The 12310-nt window shown below is 43.7% G+C and overlaps 1 protein-coding gene across 2 annotated transcripts in view; it reads left to right on the forward strand.

The window, feature by feature from the left end:
* The first annotated feature begins 2840 nt into the window (after window positions 1-2840).
* SS18 (SS18 subunit of BAF chromatin remodeling complex) overlaps window positions 2841-12310 on the forward strand; it is a 38507-nt gene continuing 29037 nt past the window's right edge. For both annotated transcript variants that reach the window (XM_088526672.1, XM_088526673.1), the window contains exons 1-3: window positions 2841-2962; window positions 5604-5680; window positions 6737-6821. In XM_088526672.1, the coding sequence (XP_088382798.1) occupies window positions 2894-2962; window positions 5604-5680; window positions 6737-6821 (231 nt within the window). In that variant the 5' untranslated portion in view covers window positions 2841-2893. The remainder of the gene's footprint in view (window positions 2963-5603; window positions 5681-6736; window positions 6822-12310) is intronic.

Raw genomic sequence — 12310 nt, forward strand, 5'->3', positions numbered from 1 at the left:
GGAAACCCTGAATATTTAATATATGAATGAATTTAAAATCATCGCAAGGAAAGCAGAATAGCTGGATTTAATTTACAACTGTCAGATAAAACCAGGCAAAAGAGGGAGTTTTAGTTATTATAAATGAATGACCTGTCCTTGTGCCTTTATCTCCCTCTGATAATAGCTGAATTCCAAACACCATTCTTCTGCATTTGTGATGGAAAACAAAAATGCGTTTAAAAGTATCTGGTGTGCAATTTGGACCATCTCTGGGATTTAGGATGGGCAATTACTCCTTTCATCGCAAGGTTCCTCACCTGTGGATTCCCACAAGCCTGTTTTTTTTTTTTTATTTCCACTGATCATTGGGCTGAAAGAGGGAACAGCATGATGCAGCACTCAGAGCTTGAAAGCAATTGCTGTGTGGCTGATACCTAACCCACATTGTGTCAAATATTGTGATCACCAAGCTACCCCCCATGCAAACTTTGAGAAACAGTGGTTGTCTAACTAGAAGATGATGGCAAGATAAGTCATACTTGTGGGAAGATAAAAGTGTTTTGAAGATTTCTCAGTGTTCGGAATAGTTCATGAGAATGTATTTGTCCTCCAGCTGCTGAAGGTGCTTGCAGCCTGGGAATACTCTCAGATACCTCACTAATTTTTGAAAGTCAAATATCTACTTATGCTAAAGAATTTATTTATTTATTTATTTAATTTATTTATTTTTAAACTGGCTAGGAGATAGTGCCTTCTGACTGTGTTCCGACCACAGTGATCTTGCACTCTTAATTCCTAGATTTGTCATTTGTGGCATGTAGAAATAATTTTGATTGGAGAAAGGAGTACCATCTATGTGGTATGAGTTCATTCCAAGAATATTCAACAATAACCATGTATGACCATGAAGCCCATCAACTTCAGAAAAAAAAGGAAGTTTCTTCAACCTTTGCTTTCCTACGAGTGTAATAATGCTGCTGCTCCTGCAAATAATAATAAAATGTGTGGGAGAGGAAAAAGCCCTGCTTGTACAAATAAAGTAAAACGACCCAGGTACCATGATGATGAGTGAAATATGCTAGAAAGACGGTCAACCTAGTGGCTATGCTGGTACCACACTCCTCCTCCTTAGAGGGATCTATAGTGAAATGACTGGGCCAGAGTCATTTTTTGGAAAGGACAGCAAGACAGATTAGCATCACATCAACTCAGGGCCCTATATAATCTGAAGAGACAGAGCAGAAGAAACATCATTCTGGTGACAGAGAGAATGGGGCCTGGGTGACAGGCCCTTGGAGAGGGTGATGCTGTGGGAATGCAGGAACAGCTTGGAGACAACAGCCTGGGAATGGTTGTCACGGGGAAAAGTACAGGGGGTGATGAGCAGTCGCAGATAATCCTAGGCTGGCAGAGCCATCTCTACGGGGCCAGGGAAACGAGCCAGGTGAGGAACAGCACGAGCAGTGAGCGCGCCAGGGGGGAGGCAGCTGCACGGCCACTGGGCGCCCAAGGAGGCCACTGACAAATGCACGGTAACCAAAAGGGCTGGGGCTGCAAGGAGCGCCAAGGACTGAGCCAGCAGCAGCACAGAGAGGCAGCGAGACACGCAGGGAGGGCGGGAGGGCAGTCACACTGCCATGCAGCCTCACGCAGGAGAGCAGCGTCCCCTCAGCCGCAGCACAGCGCTCCTGTCAGCCGCAAGGGCTGAAACCTGCGACCGAAGGTCACCGCGCGGCACGCCAGCGTGGGGCCGCTCGCGGCCTGCGCTGCGGCGCTGCAAAGCACGGACACGCACAGAGCGGCCGCGGAAGCAGATTCGAGGAGCTTCAGTTCGCGACTGCATGGCGTTTTCTACTTTGCCAATACCTTTGAAACTCTTAGTACTGTAAAGCACAGACTCTGAGTATCTGTAGTGAGCCCCAAAGGCAGCACAGGGAAAAAAAAAAAAAAAAAAAAAAAGGCTGTTTTCTAGCACCAGTAACTTATTCGAGGTCATAGCAACAGTTGTTCCAGTTGTTTCTCCTCGCCTGGTTTCGTTTTCACGGCAGTTGAGCGGTGGCCAGGGAGGCTGGCACGGGAGCAAACCTGCAAACCCCACACGGGCAGCTGCGGGGCACGGGGCCCCGTCCCGCTCCGCAGCAACTGCTGGCTTGCTTGGTCCCGCAAGCTCTGAGTTCAGGCAGTGACTTGACAGTAGGATTAAAAAAAAAAAAAGGGGGAAAGAGAGAGAAAAGAAAAAAGGCGGGAGGAAACCGCGCAAACGCTACAGGTCAAAACGGCACCAACGACCAAACCTCCCCCCGCCTCGGGGCCCCAGCGGCCGCGCGGGCCAGGCCGAGGCCGCGGCGGCTTCGCCCGGTCCCTCGCGAGCGCCAGGGCCGCCGCCCCCTCCCCCGCGGAGCGCAGCGGGCGGCGCGGGCGCGACCAAGCGCGGCCGCGGCGGGGGGGAGGAGAGCGCACTCCTCGGCACAGCCGGCGCCGCGTGCCGCGCGCCACCCCCCCCGCCGGCCGTACCACTGCCTGCCCGTCCGGCGCGAGGCAGCCCTGGGCCGGGACGTACCAACACGGCGGAAGGAAAGGGGTGGCCGGGAGGGCTGCGCGGCGGAGGGAGGCCGGGATGAAAAGCAGCGGCGCCGCGTTTCGCTCCTTTCGTTTTTACTAAACGCGACTAAGCGCCCGCTGCCTTCGCGGCGCTCCCTCTGCGCGCAGGGGCGGCGCGGGAAACCCCCCTGCGCTCTGGGCCTTCCCCGGCGGGCTGGCGATGGGCCGTGCCGAGGGCAGCCGCCCCCCCGCCGCGCCGCGCGTTCCTCCCGGGTCGCCGTCGTCTCGCGCTGCTGCGGCCGCTGCCGCCGGTCCCGCGGGGCGCGTGAGCGGCGCGGGCGGCCGCGGCGCCGTCCGGCTGCGGCCCGACATGTCGGTGGCGTTCGCGGCGCCGAGGCAGCGGGCCAAGGGCGAGATCACGCCGGCCGCCATACAGAAGGTGAGGGCGCGCGGGAGGAGGGGCCCGGCCCGTGGCCGCCGCCGCTTCCTGGCGCGGGGCTGGGTGGGGGGGGGGGGGCGGCGCGGCCCCCACGGGGCATCGCGGCCCGCGCGGGGAGCGGCCGCTGCCCCGGGCCCCAGCCCGCGCCCGGGGAGCGGAGCAGCCGCGCGGGCCCCTCCTGCGAGCGGCGCTGCCGAGTCCCGCCGCTCCCTCCCTGCTGTGCTCGGCCTGTCCCGCCGGGGAGGTCCCCCCGTATCGCCCCAGACACCCCCCGGAGCGCTGGGGTTGCTTCGGGCGAGGCCGTGGTCGGAGCGGGTCCCAGGTCCCGCTTGGGCCCTCCGGGAGGCGGCGGCGTGAGAGCCCCTCAGGGCGAGTGGGAGCGCGGTGGTGGCTGCGCCGGCGAGTTGGGCGGCAACTCGTGGCCTTTGGAAAGTTAACTTCAGGCTGTCGCTGCCCGCAGCTCGAGCTGCGGTTGGAGTCCGACGGATTTATGGCCATGCGGAGGCGCGTTTCAGCCCCAGCTGGTGGATCAGGGCTCCGGGATGCATCGCCGGGGCTGCGGGGAGGACCTGGGCTTTGGGCCGCGGTGCAGAACGCGGCGCTTGGGGAGCGTGGCCCAAAGACGCAGCCCGCCGGGGTGCGTTGAACAGCGGAGGCGCCTCGGACTTGCTCTTGTGCTGCGGGCGGTTCGGTGCTCCAGAAGTCATGGGCTAGTTAGAGCTGACAAGTTTCCCCAGTGTCCCTAAGCTGCTGGAAGCCTAGGAGGTGTCTTCAGCTGTCTGGAAACCTAGGTTCTGTCTTGATTGTAGGTGCTTGCAAATCTGTGTGGAAACTTTTTTTTTTCCCCCTTCTTTTTTTTTTTTTTTTTATCAGCAACAACTTGATGAGAATGATGCAAAAGAGTGCTAGGGGCCCTGGTTGTATTTATAGGCTATGCTTGTATGCAGTCTTGCTTATTTTCTCCCTTGCCCTGGATTTTGGAAGGAGCCAGAAAAAAAAAGGTCTGGCTTACCTGATGCAGGGAGGGGAAAAAGAACAAAATCATTGAACTGTCGGTCTCATGACCTGTCTCTCCCTATGTATGTCTGGTCTTCTCCTAAAAGATGGGAAGCATTTTGATAACAGCCTTGATCCAAGGCTTCCTTTGCAAGTGCCTTGTTAGACTTGTGTTTGCCTGTATTTGCTCACTCCTTTTTTACCTAACTTTTCAAGTGAAATAGCCACTGTATTTCTTACAAAATTGAGAATGAGCTCACAGGAAGTGTCCCCTTTAGAGCATGGAGGTTCAGCTCTGCCTGGCTTCTGGAGCTCACAAAGTTGTAAAAAACACTCTTCTTTGGTGTGTGTCCGTTGCTTAAGGACATATTTTCATCTCTAGCAATTTTAGGCAAGGATAATTGCTCAGTGACCATTCCGGTCAATTTTGGTGCATCAGTGTTTTGAATTTAGAAACACTTGTTTGGTTTGCTTGTTTCTTCTTACGTATAGGTGTGACACCTTAGTGGACCATAGGAGGCTTTTGACTCTGTACCCTTTTCATAGTAAAGGTAGATCATTTAGAAAAAAAGAACAACAAAACACCCTCCAGATCTTTCATGTTAGATCCCTCTGGATTGGGGATGATGTGACTACAGTGTCTGTGCTTCCCTTCCAGAATCGTGAGCCTGCTGGTTAATTTCAACCGTGTTTGGAAGAAGGGAAATAAAATTAAGATCCCACCAGTTTTGTGAAATTTGGCAGCTGTATTTTGCCTGACTGAGGGCAAAGCATGGGGAAAAGTGGATGCAGAATTTTCCATTTGACAATAATTTTTGTTGTTTAGTTCAATTAACTGGAGTAATTCAACTGGTCGCTCAGATTAACCGTAGTTCTGCTGTCTCTTGTCTGACCAGAGTGCAGGGGAGTGATTAGGAGATACGTGGGTATATGTGGTGGGGTTATGCAATCCAAGAGACCAGAGTATATAACTTGTCCTGTTTGGTTTGTGGAATTTGGCAACACCTTAAATTCATTACTTTCTATTTTATTTTATTTTTTGGTAGAAAGCAATGAGATTTATGACTTCCATGGTTAAGATTTGCCTTGCCCCCTTCCCAGCCCCGACTGTTAATTCATATGTTTTCCTATTTCTGAGCAGTGCTGAAGCATAATACAACGATGACACCGGTTATAGAATATTTGTCAGATACATTTAGCTAGCAACATGTACTATGAATACAGCCTAACTTTTCTGTGCATTTCCTTGAAATAAGGGCGATTTAGTAATCTCAGCTGCTATCCATAGCCCTTCAGTACCTATTCCTAGTAAAGTTTTGAACACCCACAGGCTTTAACAGGACAGAGGAAATTCAGGAAATATTTTTTAAATAAGATTCTGGGCAGAAATCAGACAAAGAAACTGAAGAGTTCGAAAACTTCATGACAACTTGGTGTAGAACAGGTGTTTTTGAAACCCTTCAACTGAAAACTGAGGGGAAGATGGTAGCAAAAAAGTTTATATAAATAATCTATAAATCATTGGTTAAAATAGAACTTTTCTGAACACTTGCTTAAAACATCTCTAAGAGGGCTCAAATTCATCTTCAGTTTCTTTTCATAAGGATCATGAAATTTATTCTAAACTTCTTTTTTGTTGTTTCAGATGTTGGATGAAAATAACCATCTTATTCAGTGTATAATGGACTATCAGAACAAAGGAAAGACATCTGAATGCTCTCAGTAAGACAAAAATTCAAATCTACTGTGACCTGGATGAATTTCTGTCTAGAATGCAATTCTTTGTTTTCTGCATAGGAGAAATACACTATGATGAATACAAAAATATTGCTGTAGATATTACATTTATGACTTATTTTGTTTGCAGTATGTCTGTCACTGCAAAGTTGTAATTTGAGCTCTGCAAGTTAATAGCATGATGTTACTTTTGGGGACTGCATAACGAAAATGTGAAAACATTTCTTTTTCATGTGTATTGTAATTACGGTTTGGGAGAGAGATAGAGTACTTGTCCAAATACTGTTATGTTATACTATGTTATCTCCAAAGGTTTGCAAAAAAACTATCATGTGCCAGATGAATCATTGCAGTGTAGCTATGGAATCCTTTCCTAAGATAACTAGTGGTCTGGAGAGGTAAGGGGTGATAAAGGATAGGTATTTTTGTTTAAAATTAGTGTCTTTATTGAGATGAGTAGGATATGGAACAAGTTTGCATGTAAGTTCATACAGTAGTTATATGTCCATAATCTGCTCCTGTTTCGAAAGTTATTGTTGAAAACAATGTGGGCTACATATCTTGGAATGTGGTGCTAGAGCAGGAAAAAAAAAAGAGATCCTACCCTTTTTTTTTTTTTTTTTTTTTTTTTTTTTTTTTTGCAATGCTCTTGGTCATGAGTGATCTAAGTGTGTGATATCTTGCATTTGGGGGTATAACAGGGAGGTGGCTCGTAGGGCTTGTGATTGAAACTGCACCAAACAGCCCCACAAACTTACACAAGCTGTGTGCCTCCTGGCAACGGGTAGTGAAATAGTTAGGAACAGTGTCACTCTGCTTTAGGTTTTCATACAATTTTTTTTTTCTCATGCTGATGGAGAACTTGCCAGAAATTACCAAATAAACAAGTATTGGCAAAGGCACGGGATTCCTAAAAATTCTCCTTTGTCTTTTGAACCTGGTTTTGCATAGGTAGCTTTATTTACATGTGTCAAATTAAGTAGATTTTTAATATCACTGTATTTGTGACTTTTTAATACTTGTCTTTATTTCTTTTGGTAGATACCAACAGATGCTGCATACGAACTTGGTTTATCTAGCCACAATAGCTGACTCCAACCAGAACATGCAGTCTTTATTACCAGCAGTAAGTACAAAGCACTATAAAACTAAAGGGTTGTTTTCTGTTTGGGTTTCTGACAGAGAAAAGGTGTTTGAGCTACTGACACCAAACATTTAGCCTGAAATTTACTGTACAAGGTGGAATCTTTTTCATACAGTGTTTGGAGTGTAGTAGTCTGACTGCTTGTGTCCTTCTTGATCACAATCTGATTTGCTTAACTGAAAACTGGTATTTTGGATTAAATGCACAGTGCACAGGTTATCTAGTTTGCCTCATAGATAGTTCTTATGAAAAATCGGTCAACTTTTATTACTCTATAATTGAGCCTCTTCAGAATCCTTTGCCCTTTTGTATTATCAGAAAGCAACCTTTTTTAGGTGAGTTGTGAAGTGATAATACATAAAAAAAAAAAAAAAGATTGTTAGGTTACACAGACTAATCCTGAAGTGCTGCATAGCTTTACAAGTTAGCCTTTTTGGGAATAATACTTGCTTTTTTTTCCCTAACCTATAATTTCTGTCTTCCTGAAGCCCTTATTTTATTAATTACTGGCCATTATTTTTCCTTTTCCCTTGCTTATAGAGCAGTAAGCAAAGGGACAACAGATGGTAAAATAGCTTGTTATCTGTTAGTATTACGTGTTAATTAGAAAGTTTGGGGAATTATTACAAAAGGCTAGGAAGTTCTTTGGTCTTGGTGATATGACTTCTTCATGTAGTCTTCTCACTTATGTAAAATGAAACTAAAAAAGTGTCTATAAAACAACCATTTCTATAGACTAGTTTTCACCAACTGAAATTGAATTACTTTGATCTCTGCTACTAGTGAAGCCTCCTTTTTAGTTGGTACCTAGAGGATTATAGAAACAGTGCTTCATTATGTCCAACCTCTATGTAGAGGCTTCTGTTATAACTCTGTCCTTGTTGGATACTGGGGCTGATGGTGGGGGGACTTTAAGAAGTTAATGTCTATTTTCAACTAAACTTTTTTTTTCGGAGGTTTAATTCATATCCTGGTTCTGGTGACAACTGAAAATGATTTTGACCTTCTCCTAGTCCCTGGTGGACAGCTTGGTATGGTTGAATGTGGTGGCATTTTCTCCTTAAGAGAAAACAAAGATGGGGCCAAGAAGGACTTATGCAGATCAGGACTTAGGTTTATTTCTGATCTTGTATGTAAGGATGATTTTGCAGTAGCGAGTATAATTATACTTTTTTAATAACTGTTTTCCCCCGATAGATTGGGAGAGGGGATGAGGAAAAAGTATTTCATTGGTTACTCTTCCTCCTAAAATGAAATATGAGAACAAATTTGGATGTTGAGTCATATTTAAGCATAGACATTCTGATCTGCCAAGTCAGATTTTGAAGTTTTGTCCGAAATGTGCTAATTTAATCAGATAATCAAAATTAATTTGTGGTTTTCAAGGAAATTGCTCTTTAAAGTTTTCATTTGTAGTCAGAATAATATAGGAATCTGTGAGCCATTGCCCTTGCAGTGTAAGATGCAATTGCTTCAAACTCTTTTTTTTCTTCTGGTTTTCTGTTGGTGAACTGATGAGGCCCAAGCTGATAATAGGTTACGTTTCAGCACTCTTGTGTGGCCACTGTTGTACAATCTTACTAAATGCAAGGCCACAGTTAAATGTGGAGCAAGATACTGTGTATTTAAAGGTCTACTATAGTAAAATATACACCAAATTGATGATGCAGATGATGCACTGCAGTAGCTTCCCGTGTAAATTAAGAGGACTTTAACTGGGTAGCTTCTCTAACGTTAGAGTATCTCTCATCTAGTCACATCTGGAAGGTTGTTCTGGTAAACTATACTACTTTAATCTATCTTGTGTAAGTGTTTTATGGACGATCAGCTGAAGTTAAAGTGAGGATTCTGGTCTTTCGGTAGCATTCATCTGGACAACAGAACTAAAAGCTCAGGCGAATGAATGATTTTATAACCAAAAATGACTTGGGCATAACGGTACTTTATTGTATCCTTTCTCAGTAGTCCTTAGACTTAATGATTTCTGTGTTGGGAAAGATGCATGTAGTATGCGCTCTTGTGCCAGCTAGTTACTACTTCCTTCCTTCCTTCCTTTTTTATTGGATATTAACGTGGATGTTAAAAGGAAACATTCGGCTTCGGTACCACTGGTCATGTCTTTCAGATTGGGCTGTACTAATAAAATGACAGTACATCCTTTTTGAAATGAAATAACAGTATTGCCTGTAGGGAATAAGATAAAACTTATGCTAAACAGCTTGAATTAGCTACATTGTGCACAGAAATGCTTCTGAAATGGGCCTGGACCTGAGGAGAAGGGGAACAGGAAAAGTAAGCATTGCAAGGTAGCTGAAAAGGAAGACCTAGTTCAAAACATCACTGTTATGACAAGGCTTGTGTTTGTGTGCATTGTAAATGTTCAATATTAAATTATGACTCCTGTTAAATGAGCCTTTCATCACATTAGAAGACCAAAGAGGTGGGGAGTGAACTTGCAGCTCAGCTGGCCTCTTTTCAGCCATACTTTCTTCAGTATTGCTAAGAGTGGGACTGTTCAGAGAATTTTGCCTTTTTTTTTTTCCTTGAATAAAGATGGTTTAAATCAGCATGTGAAATTGATAAGACTTACTGTGGCCTCTTACTGAATTTTGGCAGGTATTCTCTTGAACAGCAGAGGAAAGTAAGAGTCTATTTACCAGCATTGGAGGGATTAAGCTGCCCAAAAAGGCCTTACAAAGTGAGGAGTACAACACTTGCATTCTTTAGATTTCCACTACTATCTGCAAAGCAACAGCAATAAGTTATTCTACGTGAGTTGTAGAGGACAAAGATATACTCAAAAGATAGCGTCAAAGAATGTTGGAAAAGTTATTAATAAAATAGCAAAAAGTTTGTTTTGAGAGAGATTTCCCTCAAAACTAATGTACTCTGCAGGAACTCTGGTGTCCTTCATGCATACCATTGCCAATCTATCCAAAACTTGGATTTATCTGCTCAGTCTCTCTCTCCTGTCAAAGATGTTTCTTCATTTTGCTGAATGTCCCTTAGTACTATTTGAAAGGACAAAGTATATGCACATACACTAATCAAATTAGACTTATTTAACTTCAAAAAGCAAGATGGCTTGCAGGAAAGAACTCTTGCTGTGAAGGTATTAAAATGTGAATTATACGTCTGTTTGTAAAATTACGTCTTTAAAAATGAGAATCCTAACTGTAATAAAATTCTTGTCTAATAGATACCATGTTACCTGGGAAAATCTGTTAGTCATATATGTTTTCCTGCTAGTTAGAGCTGACATCAGACTTTTAAGTCTCTGGTTTAAATCTGTGTGCAAGGAATGGTAGGGTAAATATTGATTAAATTACTTTAAAAACACACAGTTGTGTATTATAGTGGATGCTGGTGGACACCAAATAGTACATTATACTAGATACTCAGTGTTAGCTGTTAAGAGCACAGGTCTTTACCAAATTCAATTCTTTTCAACTGTTTATAAGCTGAGTTAATAGAGAACAGGAGTAAAAAATGTTACATGTTACCTGTTGAGAAGCAGATGAGCTCTTAAGTCAACTGAGCATGAATTTTGAAGAAAAACTGCTTTTGTTAAGTGCTTGATAAAATTTTCAAAGAGTATAATGTCTAAAAGGCTTTAGAAGCGAAATATTACCTGGGAGATAGTGACAGGAGTACAGTGTGAGTTAATGTTTTGGGGAAAGGGAGTTGGAGTGCACCTGAACAATGAGGTAGATGTGAATCCAAGGAGGAATTCTAGAACACATCAGTATCGAGACTTGTCTTGAAAACAAATTGTTTAACTTAAAACAAAACTTAAACTTGTCTTTAAAAATCTATGTTTCTTTTTTTTGTTTGCCTTTTTTTGGTTCTAGCAAAGGAGAATCAAGTACACTGCCTTTTTTTAAAAAAAAAAAGATTTCTCAGGCCAGGGACCCTCAATTTTTGCTGGTGTGCCACGGTCTTAGGATAAAAGTTGCTTTTCAGGGTTTTTCATTGTGCTCCAAAGAGTCTGGAGCAAGTTTTGTGTGTCATATTCTAGCGTTGCTGTATGATGAGCCAGTGTGAGCTTATTGTGTGTGCTGGGGAGGGAGGGGATGGTTGTTCCAGATCAGTTCTGTTTCTCTGCAGGGCTGTGCAAACAGCTGGACTGGGACAACTGGAAGGGTGGGACTAGCAAGGGGAGAGGGGCTGGAGAGACCTTCCTCAATCAGCACTTCTGCTGAAAGACGTTCTCAGCAGAACAGGTCCTTTTAAGATGTTAGCATGTGTGGGGCGATTTCGCTCGTTATTAGCCTGCTTCACTTTGAATAAGAGACTCCCTACGCTATTTTGCATGTAGTGCTAATCTAGTATGCCCACGTGGGGAGCTAGTGCACTGTGCACAAAAATCCTATTTTAGTGACCCACTGGCTTTTGTAGCTCTTTTTGTAATTAGTCAAAATAGCAGGCAATTTGGTTAAGGAGAATGCTCTAAAATGCAATCCTTTCACACCTGAAGGTGTAATTTGACTCTAATCAAGGGCAGTAGCTGTAGAATAAATTTTGTCTTGTTCCTATGTTGCTTTAGACAGTTTTGTCAGAGCGCTATACCAGGCAGTCTTGTAGCACGGATGTAGTGTAAATGGGTGCGAGTCCTTTTTCATGTATGGCTTTGCTCTTCCCCCAATGAAATGAACTGAAGGCATCTTGAAAACTAAAGAAGCAGGAGATACACAGCTGTGGAACAGAAGGCTCCTGCTTCTGATTATCTTGATAGTAGCATCCTTAAAGTCACCAAATCTGGAGATTCTCCCAAGTGAGTTCCCCTAAAAACATTCAAGAACAGAGGCAGGTAATTTTAAAAACAAAACTGAGCTGTTTTATGGGGCAGGTGTGGAACACCTCTGAATCTGTCTAGTTTCTAGAGCTGCGTCTTCCCCGGATTAATGCCCGCAGTTACTTTTTCTCATCTTTCACAATAAAATCATATGAAGTTACACTGGACTCTCTAACTTGCCGTTTAAATACTCTCTAGGGTATCAAGGGTTAAGAATTGTATGTTACTACTTTTTAAGTATCAGAAAAGCTCTTGTTTTGTGGTCATTTACAAACAATTTGGGGTTATATTTTCTGATTAACATAGTATCAAAGAATATTCAAACCATGAAATACTTTTATACAATCTGTTGTACAATTTGAAACAATCGAGGATCCCACATATACTTTGGACAAAATGCTTTTATTATTTATGTTAAGAAACACCTTAACAGTTTTTTCAAATACTAAATCAGAGTTCTTTTTGCTTTTGAAGGTATTAATATAAGTGGAAATTTCAGAAATGGTTGTCATTCTAAATATAGAATTTCTTGCTGCTGGTGTCACAACTGGTACTTCCAGCAGTGAAAGCACAAATTGCATTTGTAATTAAACTTCCCTTTTAGATATGATGGTAAACGTGTTTCTCACAGAAATTTTCCTCCCCCTCCCAAATACCATGTATTCTGAGAATTTGT

Source organism: Tinamus guttatus, unplaced genomic scaffold, assembly GCF_059628265.1.
Source record: "Tinamus guttatus ecotype Peru unplaced genomic scaffold, ASM5962826v1 Tinamus_guttatus_pri_ptg000249l, whole genome shotgun sequence".
NCBI lineage: Eukaryota > Metazoa > Chordata > Aves > Tinamiformes > Tinamidae > Tinamus > Tinamus guttatus.